At 44.6% G+C, this 16190-nt stretch overlaps 1 protein-coding gene across 4 annotated transcripts in view; it reads right to left on the reverse strand.

The window, feature by feature from the left end:
- Window positions 1–16190, reverse strand: part of LOC138246083 (bMERB domain-containing protein 1-like) — a 340342-nt gene that overhangs the window by 253808 nt on the left and 70344 nt on the right. For all 4 annotated transcript variants that reach the window (XM_069200306.1, XM_069200307.1, XM_069200303.1 and 1 more), the window contains exon 2: window positions 1101–1221. In XM_069200306.1, coding sequence (XP_069056407.1) covers window positions 1101–1221 — 121 coding nt within the window. The remainder of the gene's footprint in view (window positions 1–1100; window positions 1222–16190) is intronic.

The raw sequence follows: 16190 nt of genomic DNA on the forward strand, positions 1-16190 counted from the left end.
TTGGTATAGTGTAAACATTGTGGGGACAGTGAGACAGCATACTGTACGAAGGCTAGAAGCAATTGTTGGAGGTTTAGAAGGTTGAAGTTTTCTTTCACTCAATCGCTTTGACTTCTTTATCCTCTCACTATTTTCTACTTAACTGTTTTGGCAATGTTTGACAAAAAGTAAGTCACAATATTCAATAAAATATTGGTAAGGTGAGTGTATTATTGTGTCCCACTAATGTTTTAATCTTGTGGAAGGGAGAATACAAGGAAGTTATTTCCTACCCTCACACAATTGTGATTAGGGTACAATAGCTGTTTAGAATAGTGTACATCAGGATTCTCTGCATTATTTCAAGGACGCATGGTCAGTGACCGACTCACAGACTGAGCTCTTTGATAGTTATTGAGAAACAGTGGGTTTCCACACTCAACTTGCATAACCACCCTTTCCATTTCATAATTTACAATGTATGTCCAGCCTCACAAGGAGTGGGTCCAATGGCGTAGCAGACCACATAAGAGAGGTTCAACCTTCTATAATAAAAAACCCTTTGCACCTGAGACTCACATCACACACTCAAAAGAGGGTGTTGATTTTTAACGCCCCCTACTTAAAGTGCTGTAATGTAGAGCAACACCACTAGCTTCAGCTAAAGGTGCAACAAGTATAATAAAGAAATATTTATTTCAGGGAAGAGGGTGAAGGAGCATATGCAAAGGTTTATGCAGCCCAGACTACAATGTTATCTACCACAAAGGCTGGTCTTTGGTGGTATGAAGGAATTGATCATTAAAATGTCCCAATTGTGGCCTTAAGCTCACTCTCAACTGCCACTTGTTGCAATCAAATGCCTGACACAATAGAATAATTTCAAACACCTTTTTTTTCATGGACTTCCTTAATTGAGCATTATGTCAATTTTGGCATAATTTAGTTTGTTTTTGTCTACTAACTTGGAAGGCATGACTCTATAAACAGAATATACTTACTGTACTGATAGAGATAAGGAGAAACTTTGACAACATTGAGTCACAACAATTTGGCACACCAAAGAGACCTCCTGCTGCAACAAATCCTACCATCAATGGTGGGAAGCTACCAATACTCACATATATCGCAGCTCAGACTCCCGCCTCACTAGCACCTCTCGGATTCTTTCAATTTTGAATAGCTCATCTTCAATATCATCCACTGTAGTTGTGGAGTCTGCCATGGATACGATATCTGCGTCTGCAACCAAAACATACAAAAGAAAGGACAAAATAACATTATAAGCAAGCAGGAGCATAATAGGTCAATATAGGGTATATAGTGAGATTATGTAGCATGTAATAGGAGTACCCCTGAAGGACACGGACTGATGGCTACCCCGAGGCACACTGGGGAAAAAAGTTCTCGAAGAAGCAGTACCTCCTTAATAGAGGAAGTGACAAGCATCCCCTCACTTTATGCTAAACATGAATAGAAAAATGCTTACAACTGTGCAGATCTTTCCACAGACCGTAAACACCAAGACATACATCTAATGATGAAAGTATGCTGCTGGTACTTTTGGTTGAATTATTATTGCTTCGTGCTACAAGGTGGACTCCGGGGACGATTTGGACAGGCTCCCATCGGCTGTAGAGATCATAGTGGGTTGATCAGGTTCCAGGTGTACTGTGGATACCTTCCACTATGAATGGGGGGCGGGGAGTGGGGAGGATGTAGTGCACTGGCCCGAAACATAGTGCAGTGGGATGAGATCTCTGTGGGCTGGAACTGTCTCTTCTAGGCTAACTAGCACTCTGTTCCCTGGCTAGTTCTTGTCTCTGCTTCTCTCTCAATCCTCAGAGTCATTTAGAAAGTAACTCTTTAGTTTGCCTTCCAGGATCATTTTCCTTGACTAGCTCCCTAATACCTAAACGGTATAAGAATGTACACACTCTTGCTTAATTAAGTGGGTATTGATATGTGTAGTAATGCCTAGCAATCTGGTGAATGCACTCTGAAATAAAATGAAATGAAAGTAAAGGAAATGGAATGGAATGCTATGAGGTTCTCATCAGTTCCTTGAAATATCCTGCTATCTCATTGTACGCAGGTCTTGTGGACTTAGTTGCCTCGTGATTCTATGTCATATGGGACGTATTCGTGCAGTACTGGCTTTGCAGTCAAAAGTACTCCTGGAAGGTAATGCAACAGTTTTGATACCAGGAACAGCCTCTGTTAGTAAAGCACCCTGATCCACTGCTCCACCTAGCGTGTATCACAGGAACTACTACTAAACAGAAGTCGGTGCAGTTGCTGCACCATTCTGTTTCTGCTTGACATTTGTCCCCGTTATATGACCATGACTAAATGTTACCTCTTGCTATCCTTACCCTTGATACCATTATGTTTATCACTGGTGTAAAAAAATAAACGCAGTTTGGTAATAGGCACTGTGCACCCCTCAGAAGCTAGGAGCCCACCTGGGCCTTGGCCCAGCTCGCATATGCGAAAAAACTCAGGTTTGATATTCGTTTGTGTTGTGTAACCTGACTGGTTGCCACACCGGCCATTGGGTCAGCCCGATATGGCCCCTGCTGGGCAGGGTGAGATCCGGGGAGAATGAGGTGCTGCTCACCAGCAGCAATCTGCATTCTAGGGCTGAGGGTTTAGATTTCTAAATATATATGTGGCCATTCAAGTTTCAACAAAGTGATGTTAGCTAAAGAGTCAGGAATGGCTGCGGGTTTGAAGATATGAGACGCGTTGGGGTCACCTGGCAGTTATTGCACCCACCGGGATCCCACGCGTTTTCACACGTTTACCCTTGGGTGAAAACTGTTGTCACCCCACACCTGCGGACGAGGGTGCACTCAGACCTCCACAGCACACACACTTGTGAACCCATCGAGTTCGCTCACTGAGAAGTATGACTCTATAGCAATAAAGCAGCCCGGTGTAAATAAAGTCTCGCTTTTCCCTCTGGCATGAACAGATTGCTCTGACATAGATACAGGACGGCAGGGCTGGCACTTCCACCCCAGAGCCCTGTGCCAGAAGCGCTGCGCCCTGACCCACTTCACACTTGGCTACCCGCATTACCATCAGAGGCGACTGACTTACTTATGCAGTGCTGCAATGGGCATGCAATATGCATGATGGCTCCGCGCCGGCTACGGGAGGGGCCCTGCTGCAATGCCAGGCCTGCGGAAGGCATCCCTCTTTTACACAGAGGATGACTAGGAAGGCGTAAACAGGCGATGATTTAACAAACACGCCAAGAGAGAAGGTCTATTTCATACAGATGGTTGTACACGGGGGTCTGAATGTTATCACGGAAATTAGTCCCGTAAGGAAAACAGTCACAGATGTGATGAGATGATAACCGGTCCTCTGCAAAAAATGTTGCAAAGAGGGACCAAAGAGCCCATGTAATTCGGAAATTACCATGAATGCTAGCACAGTCAGTAGTCTCCACGAGGCAATCAAAAACATTAACAGTTGGCAAGTCAAATCACAATCTGAAATGTTTATATTCACTATCAAGACTAAACCCCCACAGAGGAGGCGATTTCTGGAAGTTTCAGGAGCAAACATTTCCCGCGCGCTGGAGACATGAGCATGAATAGGAGCAGCGGTGCCCTGTGATCTAGTGCAAGCAGAAAATATCCCGTCCGTTTCCATCCCTCCATCGGTTGCTGGTTCGTAGTGAAATACACTAACATTTAGGGTTCCCTGGGGTCCTCGGGCCTCGTTGTCACTGCACCTGCTGCCCCATTAGTAGGTGCCCCTCTCATTAGCAGTTGCTATAAACCAGTTACTGACGGCAGCGCTGTGTTACAGCTATAAACAGTGACAAAGGCGCGCGTGTTAACGTGTGGGATTAACTCACTGAGGAGCTCATTTTAAGGTATCCTTGCACAAATGAAATAGATTTTTTAGGAAAGACTGATGCATGTCACACTCTTCCATGACCACGCATTAGGCGCCACTTCAGGGCGTGACACCTCTTGCAGTCTCACATCTCAGTCTTGCGCAAGGCAGGTCAGGTTTTCTATCCCCTCTGAACATCCATGTGTAGTGTTACGCTTTTACAGTCACCAACCTCTGCCTGTCAGTTCTCCATCTGCTGAAGATCGGCCTCCCAGGGGACTTCCAAGTCGTTGCGATGTGTCGCCTAACTAATTGGAGAGCTACACCCAGAAACCTGTCAGCGGTCTTCTGTTTCCTACCCCTTTTCGAGGGGTGTGGGATCAAACGCAGCAGGCAGGCCCCTAGGCGAGAACGTAGTGTCCTCTGTTGTTGCTGCCAGTGTGCGCCTTGTTTGCTGCATTCAGGGAGCTAGGCTGGGCTCTCGTGGACGTCATTTAGGGGTCGCCAGGGATCGCAGCTGCGACCACTGGCTTTCCCCTTGCGACCCCTGGTACCCCCTCGGCGACCCCTTGCTTCAGAGGTGGCAACATGGACGCCAGTAACAAATAGGCAGCTTGTACTTATGGACGTCGGTTGGAGTCTACTTTTCCGGTTTCTGACATTTTTTTTTACTATACTAATAGGGAATAATGCTACATTTTTCTCTGTTAGTGTAATAAAGAATAGCGTATAACTGGCTGGACTATGACCGCTGCTGGGAGCAGAGGTAAGTAAAAAAATACCTTTAAATATATGGAGTGTGCATGTTTGCGGGTGAGAGTGTTTATGTGAGAGAGAGAGCGTGTGTAAGCATGTCTGTGTGAGTGAAAGTAAACGCCAAATGGCGTGTGACGTCACTTCCACTATTTCTAGCATTTAGGTGAATTGACGTTCCCGCGGGTTCTCCCAAAGCATGTGGTAAACGCACACGGCTTCTGCAGCTGGGTACCTGTGGCCTGCGCGCCTTCCACTGAGTAGCACCTGTTTATGTTCCTGGGAGTCAGGTAGGTCCTATGACCGATGTTAAACTGTGTGTATCTGACCCAGGCATTACGTGACACCTCCGAGACTCCAGTCCTAGTCAGAAATGCCTCTTTTCAGGTCCCTTATTCATTTCTCTCGGAGTCTCTTCAAGGAGGGCTTTAATGAGCCCCAAACGCCCCTTACAGTGTTGAGACTGCTCTCAGGACCCGCCCCAACGTGCACAGAAGATTCATCGGACCATGCATGGTGGGCTTGTCAATATATTCGTTGCAATTGCCCGCTCACTGTCCTGAAGAACAAAAAGTGTTTTTGTGGGATACAGTATTGTAGATCGTTCTCCTGCAATAGCCTGATGCAGCCTTCTCCATACATGTCACCCACTCTTTCTACCAAGAGCCTACAGTCTCATGCTGTGTGCCCCCTGAGCTTCCAGCAGCCATGCGTAGGGAATGCCCAGTGTGCTGGAGGTGATTGTGTGTGCTCTGCACAGCAGCCATGCCCTGTAGGGTCTCACAAGCTTCAGGTTCATGGATAAAAGTTTATTCAATTCAGCTGGATTAATTAGAACCTAAAGAAGTTGACCCCTTTGGGCACTAATGGGTTCAAGACTTGGCAAGCACATGGGCATCTGATTTGCCCAGCCATTCCGAAACACATCGTAGTTGGGCTGTTATATAGTACAGTTCATAGTCTGGGACACCCAGACCTCCTTCCGTAACTGGTTGTTTCACATTATCTAGTGCCACCCTATTTCTCCCCACTCACCAGGTCAAGCCTGCCATAATGCTGTCCTGCTTGCAGAATATACTCCTGGGCAGCAGTAATGGCAGTGTGCTGAAATAGTAGAGAAGGTGTGGGAGAGCCATCAACTTTGACATCCCCAGTCTTCCTATACATCTTCCAAAAAGTTCCCTTGGCCTTCAAAGCCAAATCGGTGCTCTGATGTTTCCATCTATGATATAAGACTTGGTTTGGAACATCCACACTAGCAAATATTGAAATGAGTTCAGCTTCTACACTATGGCCCTCATTCTGACCTTGGCGGGCAGCGGAGGCCGCCCGCCAAAGTCCCGCCGTCAGGTTACCGTTCCGCGGTCGAAAGACCGCGGCGGTAATTCTGACTTTCCCGCTGGGCTGGCGGGCGGTCGCCTTCAGGCCGCCCGCCAGCCCAGCGGGAAAGAGGCTTCCACGATGAAGCCGGCTCGGAATCGAGCCGGCGGAGTGGAAGCTGTGCGACGGGTGCAGTTGCACCCGTCGCGTATTTCACTGTCTGCGCAGCAGACAGTGAAATACATTTAGGGGCCCCCAGGGGCCCCGCGACCCCCCCTACCGCCATCCGGATCCCGGCGGTCGGACCGCCGGGATCTGGATGGCGGTAGGGGGGGTCGGAATCCCCTCGGCGGCGCAGCAAGCTGCGCTGCCTTGGAGGATTCAATGGGGCGGCGGTACACTGGCGGGAGCCCGCCAGTGTTGCCGGTCCGACCGCGGCTTTACCGCCGCGGTCGGAATCCCCACTGGAGCACCGCCGGCCTGTCGGCGGTGCTCCCGCGGTCCTCCGCCCTGGCGGTCTTTGACCGCCAGGGTCAGAATGACCGCCTATGTCTTCCCATGCCATATACAGTGATTCTATCTTTGGGTGCAATGGGAACAAGCATGATTTACTCTAATTAATCCACAGCCTGAGATGTTGCCAAATGTGTCGAGCACAGTTGTCATTTGCTAAGTGCCAATGTTTCCCAAGGTTAACAACATGTTGTCCGAGTATAAGGATGTGATAGTGTTGCAGTGCCCCAGCCTGATCCAACTGTGGTGTCCCCTGAGATGCAGGGTGTTAGTGAGCGGTTCCACAACAAGTGCAAAGATTAAAGGTGACAAGGGGCAAATCAGTCCTATTCCCCTCTCAGTGCTACACCGTCTGGATATCACCTGTCCTGTGTGCATTGTAGCAGTATACATAGAGTGTAACGGTGGAAACCCCCCCCATTAGGATGGGCCCAATGCCCATCTGCTTCACCACTGCAATTATGAACCGCCATTTAAGTATTCCAGCTGCATTTCAAATATCAGTTTCCATAACTTGTGCTTCATGGGTAGGGAACTCGTGCAGTCCTCCATGTGACATACGGGGTTATTCCAACTTTGGAGGAGTGTTAATCCGTCCCAAAAGTGACGGTAAAGTGACGGATATACCACCAGCCGTATTACGAGTTCCATAGGATATAATGGACTCGTAATACGGCTGGTGGTATATCCGTCACTTTTCCGTCACTTTTGGGACGGATTAACACCTCCTCCAAAGTTGGAATAACCCCCATAGTCTCCAATACTAATTGTTATATTGCGTGTAGGTATGAAACTTATCTGGCCTGGGTATACCAACAAGTGTAGGTCTTGCAGAAGACTGCCTGCCAGCACCTTCCAAAGGATCTCATACTCATGTTCAGCATTGACAATGTGTTTGATTTCACATCAGCTGGGATCCTGCGGGGTTTGGAAAGAATATTATGACAGCTTCAGAGTCGTAGGTGGCAAAGTGCGAGCTTGCAGGTCTTTGAGTACAGCTCAGCAGGTCTTGGGGGAAGGACGTAATGTACGTCACGTAAACATCTCCAGGAAAGCCACTGGCGCCTGGCAACTTCATGTTAGCCAAGGCCTTCACTGTAAGTGAATTTCCTGGTACACACACCTCACGGGTAACGAAAACTAACAAACCATTGGTTAAAATGAAAAATATATTTTCACTCGCTTACCTGCTAAAAAAAATATTCAAAACAGTACGGTGGCCTCAACATTGCCCATTTTTGTGCTATCATTCTGTTGCTTGTGGCCTTTTGGAGGAGGACGCCCCATTCGGATATTATCCTGTCTGAACATCTCAATTCAAATTTATCCCGCTGATTTCCTGTGATATGTCCAAGTGCAGTACTTGGTTTTATAAAATGTTTCTTAGAAGAGTTCATTTATCTTGGTCACTCTGCCCTAAGCAATGCACCGCATCAACCTACTATTTTCAATACATTCCAATAAGTATACTCTGTAAGAAGTCGTTATGACCGTGTTTATGGGGTTATTACGTGTATTGTAATTGCATTAAGATTTTTTTTTTTTTGGAGAAGTGTGTTTGTTGGTTAACAATTAAAACATATTATTAAGAAGTTTTCTGTTCAGGAAATGTATTGTTTAGGAAAAAGCTAAACATATAAAACACTTTAATTAGTTTGCTCATTAATAATTTAGGAAACTAATGTAAGTGTTTTGAAAAGGTGAGATGATTAATTAAAGCGTACAAAATCATACAATTTTTCCAGACAGCTTTGCAGGTACATACATTTTGCACATCCCTAAAAAGGTATACGGCTTGAGGGTCCTAATTGAACACTGTATGCACAAAGAATGATATACGAAGCTGATACCATCCTGGCACGTCTATGTCGGGGGCGTATACTACATTCGAGAGGCTGGTATGCTTTGATGATTTGGGGGTATTGCTTTGAAATGGACCCTGCGTGGGAGGCAACTTCATCACCTAGGAAACAGAATCTGTCTTTCACTCCACCAGTTACCTTTCAGTCCTGCATTGCTAGTGGAGATGGTGGGGCCGTATACACAAAAAGTGTCCCATATTGAGTACCGACATTTTATAGATTGGGTGGCTTCATCCCAAGATGGCCACCTATCATCTTGGGAGATCAGCATCTAAAGATACAGCTTTGCAAGGCTTCTGGCAGACATATTGGGATCAAGCCAATACGAGAAACAGTCAGGTTGATCTCAGTCCATCTATTGAGTTTATTCCATGCTAGAAGTATAAATCATGTTGCTAGATTCTTTGATCAGTCAATCCTTGTTCATCAAACTGTACAGTAACAAGTAGCCAACACTTGTTTCATCACACCATGTGACTTTTTCAAGGCTGCAAAGTACAAAATATGTGTGAATAAGTAAAACAAGTGTCATATGAATCCATGACATTATTTTTTGGATAACCTATTCCATCACCAACACACTTCAGTGTGTAAGAAGAGCACAACTATCCAATAATTATCCCCCAAAAATCAAAATCTATTGTACACTCGGTTGGTCCTCAAGAAAACAAAAACATGGTCATAGAAAAGACAAGTGGTCTAAGAGAAAATAAGTGCTCCCCCGGCAAGAAAACAGGGGAAAAGGAAAAACACCTGATGTGAAAAAAATTCTACTAGAATCTCTAAATCAGAACCTACCGATTGTATATATACGAAGAAAGTCACGTCCAAAGAGGCATTTGTTTCAAAAATTGAATAGCTGAAAAGATATGCATACAAACCCTATATAAATACTAGGTAAATCAATGAATATGTGATCAATAAAAGAAAAATTGAATGGAATAACTAGACCGTGATAACTATCTATAGAGCTCAATGAGTCTATACATGCGTCTTGATAGTATGAAAACAAAAATGTCTAAAGGAATTGGTGAAGTTTCAACACCACACGTAAAGGTCAGAAGTGACAAATCTGTAATTATACTATGGACCATGAAAGGACCATGATACATTCTAATCCTGGAGAGGAGAAAAACAAAAAGGGGGAACCATAATAAAGAAAACTAATAAGACCAATAATATCCTGAAAACAACGCATTGAAACTCCCAAAAATTGTCAACAGCCATATGTTCCCAAAGTAATTCCTGTGTATATATGGAAGTCATTCCAATAGATAAATACCTGTCAGTAGAGTCCGGTCTCAGCATCAGCGCCCAAATATCAGTAGCCAAATTGGCAAAAAAACGCCAGTCAATAGGCGTGCTACAGTCTATCGAGCACAACGACAGACTAAGGATACGACACGGAAGCAGAGGCCATCTTTTAATATAGTAAAATCATCTGTATGACACCCCGTTAGTAATATGTGATACAGGCTAATCAATGAAAAACCCTCATATCAGAAAGTACTCTGGACCACCATTTGTACTGTACAAATCTAGTCACCTGATAAACTCATATCGGTCGCATAAGCCCCATTAACAGCGATATACCGATGCCGCATTGCTGCATTAATGCATATGACCATGCGGGAGCGGAGGCCAACTTGTAATGCATTAAAATAATCGGTATAAAACCCTGTTAATAAGATTGTGATACACTCTAATCAATGAAAATCCCTTATATCAGAAAGTACTCTGGACCACCATTTGTACCCTATAAGTGTAGTAGCTTGATAAAGTCGTATCAGTCGCATGAGTCCCATTGAGGGTGATATACCGATGCCCTGTCGCTGCATTAACACATATGACCATGTGAGAAAGTGGGTAAAAATGCTATGGGCTGTCCAGCCTAACAAAAAATGAATGGCAGCCATCTTAAACTGTCATTGAATCAATTATTACATGCTCTATTTGATGCCGACACGAATACAAAGTCCTAAAGTTAAAGTGACCATGTTCAAAACCTTTTTCCTGTGTCACTTAATAAACATTATATGAAAACCGCCATATCTACACTTGTTAACCCCACAGCCAATGTGAATGCCACCAAGCATGGTAGAAGGAAAATTCCCCGTGTATGCCTGAAAGCACTGATAACATTCAGGGGATATGTAAGCTGAAATGCATGGTATCAAGGGGAAGTAGTGCAGCAAGGAACAAATTTCAACTGCCACCACTGATGAGACAGAGGTGATGTACCAAACATTCATGTATGTCAAAGAGGGGAGAACACAGATCTAGATGAAAGTCTCCATGTAGTACATAAAAATCAGATATAGATACGAGTTATGTCATAAAGGCCCTGATTTATACTTTTTGCCGCAAACCTGCGCTTGCCAAATGTTTACCACCGGCTACCGCTATTCCTAGACGCCAGCCGGGCACCATATTTAAGGAATGATGCTAGCCGGCACTAAGGCCCCGTAAGCGTCAAAATAAATGATGCTAACTGGGCAGGGGAGGCGTAGGGAGGACTGGGGGTTGTGCGTCAAAAATATTGACTCTGACCTGACGAGCGTCATTTTTTGATGCACAACCCCCATGGACATGACTCCTGTCTTAGCAAAGACAGGAGTCATGGCCCCCCAGCCCAATGGCCATGCCCAGGGGACATCTGTCCCCTGGGCATGGCCATTGGGCACAGTGCCATGTAGGGGGGCCCAAGTTAGGCCCCCCTATGGCACTTAGAAAAAAAATAGAAATACTTACGTGGACCTACCTTAGATGGGTCCCTGCATCCTTGGGTGTTCTCCAGGGGTGGGTGGGGGTGGCAGGGGGTGTCCCTGGGTGCAGGGAAGGGCACCTGTGGACTGCTTCCATGGTCTCTGACCATGGAAATGAGCCCCCAAGTCCCCTAACGCCTGCCCTGACCCAAGTGGTAAATATTGGCGCTAAACAGGCTTAGTGCCATCATTTAAGGCCCTCCTCCTCCCATGCATCATTTTTGCACGTGAGAATAAATAAAGCGCAAATGCCTTAGAGTCATTTTTTCCCCGGGAACGCCTACCTTGCATCTCATTGATGCAAGGTAGGTTTCCACTGTAAAAAAATGACGTTATCTCCTATATTTTGACGCTAGACATGTCTAGCGTCAAAATATAAATATGGAGTTAAGTTTATGCCAGATTTGCGTAAAACAAAAATGACTCTAATCTGGCACAAACAGAGTATAAATATGCCCCAAAATGTTATTACGATGTAAGCCTGATAAGACAGTCATTATTTCCTATGTACAATTAAATATACATCCTGTAGATCTTAAAAAAAAACAAAATAATCATCCATAAACCATCAATATAAATTACAGTGATTCATGTGTGATCCATATCCAATTGAGAACAGTGGGTAAGTACTGTCAATTATATGTGTCAAGCAGGCAAAATATAACGTGCAGAAAATCACTGCATCTGTAGAAATCATGTGTAATATACATATATGTACCGTATTGATATTATTCCAGAAACACATGCAATTCCCTATCCACACTGAGTCCCTGGTCAACAGCTCGTAATGTTATAATCCATTTAGCCGTGCATTGTCTCAGGGCTCCATTTTTATCTCCACCTCTGGGGTGACTCACAATGTGGGTGATGCCGTGAAATTTGATGTTAAGAAATTCAGCATGATTGTATTCCGAATTGTAATGCCACTATGTCTGCATTAGGCAACATCCTATCAAAACATCTATATTAAAGGGGTATTTTTTAGCATCTTTTAAGAGGTCACAAGCAAAAAATAAATATTCTTTATATATATGTGTGTATATATATATATATATATACTCTCAAAAACAAGATTCTTGTGTTTCTTGTGAAATGAAATCACAAAAACAACACCTTCATAGAAAGTACTTTAAAAATTGTCACTTCAAATATATTCTGGGGGATCCTTGATTCATGGTTGATGAGTGCAGTCAACATTTTTGTTACTTTAAAATAAACGTTCAGTCTCAGCTGACAGCATACGGTTTCAAAATGTAAACAATAAAGGTTTGGGTCCTACAGGATTGTGTTGCTTGCTGTCGGGACACCTGTCTACAGCTTGTGGTACTGCTGGGTTCGGCAGTTCAATCTCAGGACACCCAATAACAGCCTGTGGGACTGCAGTGTTTTGCCACTTGCTCTCCAGGCACTTAGAAATGTCGTTGCCAATAGGCCTCGCGTTAAAATTCTAATGCTTGCAAACAGCAATGATTATGTCTTGGTTCACATGTATTAGCACATTAAAGGCAAAACTGTTGGCTTTTCCAAGGTGTGTTTATGTCGTCCCAGGTCAAACAAATCACAGTTTTTCTATGCTATTGGTAACACACCTGTTTTTTAAAAAGTCTGAATAGAGCACTTTTTGGCAGCTACTTCAAAGTATTTATTTTGCATAATCTATTTAATTTGAAAGTAAAACCTTGGCCAGACTTCTCACATGATAGACTCATTTGAATAGGTAGGTAGCCAGTCTTACAAGTCAGTACCTCTGGATACGAATAGTGCATGATTATTTGGCTCTTCGGCACTGGCAGCCCTCGCAGGGCAGCTTCTGCAACATGTGCTGCACTTGTTCATGCAGGGCGCTTCACAGTCTTGGCCAAGGATGTGTTAAGGAGTAGCGGTGACAGGACATTCATTTTCTTTTCTTAGTGTATATAGACTCGTCTAACTGTTGCTGCTCACATTTGTCTGGTAACTGACGCCTTTTGCAAGTTTTCTAATTAATGTTAGTCCATTGGCAGTGAGATGCTCGTAATTGCATCTGAAAGGCATCTTTGCTCTCTCACTCAGCCGGCTGTTTAACCTGTGATTGCATTGCGCCACTTTGCAACCCCCTGCAACCTCTTGCACCACATTATGCCTGCATCAGGCATGATGTATGAAGAGAGCGTTCTGACGCAGGGAGGCCCCAAAAAATGACGCATTGAAATTTACAACATTACAAAAAAAATTCCGTATTTTTTAACACCTGCCCAGGAAAGTGGTAAAATGACGCACCCATAGTAACCAATGGGCCTCCCTGTGCCTTGTTGCACTAGCGTCAACATTTTTGATGCTAGTGCAGCAAAGTGCCACAAAAGCGTCACAATTTTTGACACTACTGTGCTACCAACCGCCATGGTGTGTTGTACTATAAATTCAGCACAACCATGGTGTCACTAAGGGGTGACAGGGGAACGCAAGTGCCACTTTTCTTGTAAATCTGCCCCTTTATGTTTGCATTTCAGAACTCAGTGATTTGGCACTATGACCATCATCTATTTTTGTTTTTATCAACCAGTGTCATATTGCATGGTCATTGTTGGGTGTGTAGTTTTACTTTTAACAGGCTTACCATGGGTTCCAAATCCCAGCATACAATGTGCTGTTGGCTAAAATGCCAGGTTGGTCACTTGTCAGTTGTAGTTTAACATTTAACAAAGTTGTCTTGTCTCCTGTTTTAAAATTTTACAAAATGGTCTTTTGTAGTGTTTCAAATTTTACAAAGTCGACTACTCCATTTAGAAAACAAATATTGTTTCACTCAAAAATCCAAAGGTAAACTCAAATTATCGTTTGTGAGGATTCATTCTTTAACTCACATCATTTATTAAAACAAGAATCAGCAACGTGAATCATTTTTTCTTACCTGTAGTGAAACGTTTTAGATCAAGCTTCTCAACATTATAAATATTCCACTGGATGCCAGCAGCACAATCTTTCCCAACACAAATATTAAGTTATGGGCAGGTAGCAGTAGCAGAAGGAACATCACACAATCCTCCCAAAGATATAAGACAGGTGCAACTCAGGTAATGTAACAGGGATGAGTCACGCTGCGGAAGTTCACAGCAAAGTTGCAAGGAGATGTGTTGTGCTGCATCAGTTCTGACCACATGGCCATAGCTGGACTGGCAGAACACCTTTAGGCCCACTTCCAAGGGTCCAGGACTGGGGTAGCACACTTAGGAGCTAGGACTCACAGCAGACTGAGTCCAGGTGCTGGATTCAAGGTCGCGGGAGCCTTTTCGGTCCTTGAGGTTCTGAGCAGAAGGCCAGCCAACTGGCCTTTGTAGTTACTCTGTTAGTCCTGGGTTCAAGATGCAGGTCCAGTCCTTCCAGTCAGGCAGCAGGGCAGCAGGGCAGCAGGGCAAACGAGTATCAGTCCTCCTTGCAGAGCAGCAAAGCACCCCTTCTGAGTCTTCCACCGGTCCAGAGGTGCACTGAAGAGTTGAGTCTGAGGGTCCAATATTTATACATGGTACCTACTTTGAAGAAGGAGAAGGTTCTGGAGGTTTCCACCCCTAGCGCTATCTGAAATTTCCTGCCTCCCTGCTCTTTCCCCCAGCTTGTTAGGGGTCACAAAGGACTAATGTAAAACCCTTTTGGAGTGTGCTCAGGGAGAGCCTTTGTGATGTGCAAGTGTGGTAGGTGTCAGCTCCTCCCCCTCATCAGGTCAGAGATGGCCTATCCTGCCAACACTTATCTTTTCCTTTTTCACTGTCTGGAAACAACACACAAAGACCAACTGCCAGTTACCCCTAAAGATGTGACTCAGGGTGCAGACTGCAGGCACTAAATGTTTAGGACAAGAAAATGTCAACTTTCTAATAGTGGCATTTTCGGAATTGTGACTTAAAATCCAACTTTACCATTAAAGAGAGTTTGAACTTAAAATTCCTCAGACACCAAACTTGACAGCCCCACATGCTCCCAATTGTAGGTTATCACTTATCAAATGTAATAAGTTAACCCAATGTTATCTAGTGGGAGAGGTAGACCTCACAGTAGTGAAAAACAACTTTAGGGGGTTTTCACTATGAGGGCATGTAAAACTTAAAAGTACATGTCCAACTTTTTAAATATACTGCACTGTCCCCTCTGGGCAGATTAGGGCCTACCCTAGGGGTGACCTATGTGTACTAAAATGGAGGTTTGGGCCTAGCAAGAACGCGTCTTGCAATATCGAATTACAGTTTACAACTGCACACACAGGCTGCAGTGGCACACCTGAGGCATATTTAAGGGGCTACTTAATTGGGTGGCACAATAAGTGCTACAGGGCTAATAGTAGCATTTAATTCACAGGCCCTGGGTACATGATGACTTTACTAGGGACCTATACGTAAATTAAAGGTGCTGATTGTGTGTAAGCCATGTTTAAAGGAGAGAGCACAAGTACTTTATCACTGGTTAGCAGTGGTAAATTGTGCAGAGTCCTAAGGCTAACAAAAATAAAGTCAGCAACAACAGGAGGACTGAAGGCAAAAAGATGGGGGAAACTACTCCAAGAATATCAGGTCCAACAATGCATTAAATTACTGTTGTACAGTTTCCATAGGCTTATAAAGATAAAAAATAAACTCCTAGAAATAGCAGCCAAACCTCTTGTGGAATCAACATGCATTCATATAATTTTATAGGATGGTGAACGCTCGCCAACCTAGTGTAGTATGCTTCATCAGTGGGTTCCATATCTTGTACTTGAAAGCATTCAAGAGTATCACTGTCCACTGGTTGTCCAATGCCCTGGTCATGGGTTCGGAGTTTGAGTGCAATTTTGTCATTTATGTTGACTTTTATATCCTTTCTTTGTGAATGTCATGACGCGGGCCTCCGCGGCATCTCCCGCTCGGGCCGCGGTGGGGGTTGCGGTCCGTTTTCCAGATCGTGGGGCAGCCGCAGGCCTTTTTTCTGGCCACGCTTTGTTTCCTTTACCGAGGCGAGGCCGGAGGCCCAGGATTGGGCATCAGTCCTCGCTGCGTATAAAGCGTGCCGCAGGTGTTGTCACGGGTGCCTGCGCCCCCCTCCCTCGGTCCTTTCACTTACCTGGTGCCCCATTCTAGGGCCTTCTCCTTTTTCCTTCTTCTTCCTGGAGGAGCCATGATTTCCCTTTCCATTC

Source organism: Pleurodeles waltl, chromosome 7 (assembly GCF_031143425.1).
Source record: "Pleurodeles waltl isolate 20211129_DDA chromosome 7, aPleWal1.hap1.20221129, whole genome shotgun sequence".
NCBI classification, from domain to species: Eukaryota; Metazoa; Chordata; class Amphibia; order Caudata; family Salamandridae; genus Pleurodeles; species Pleurodeles waltl.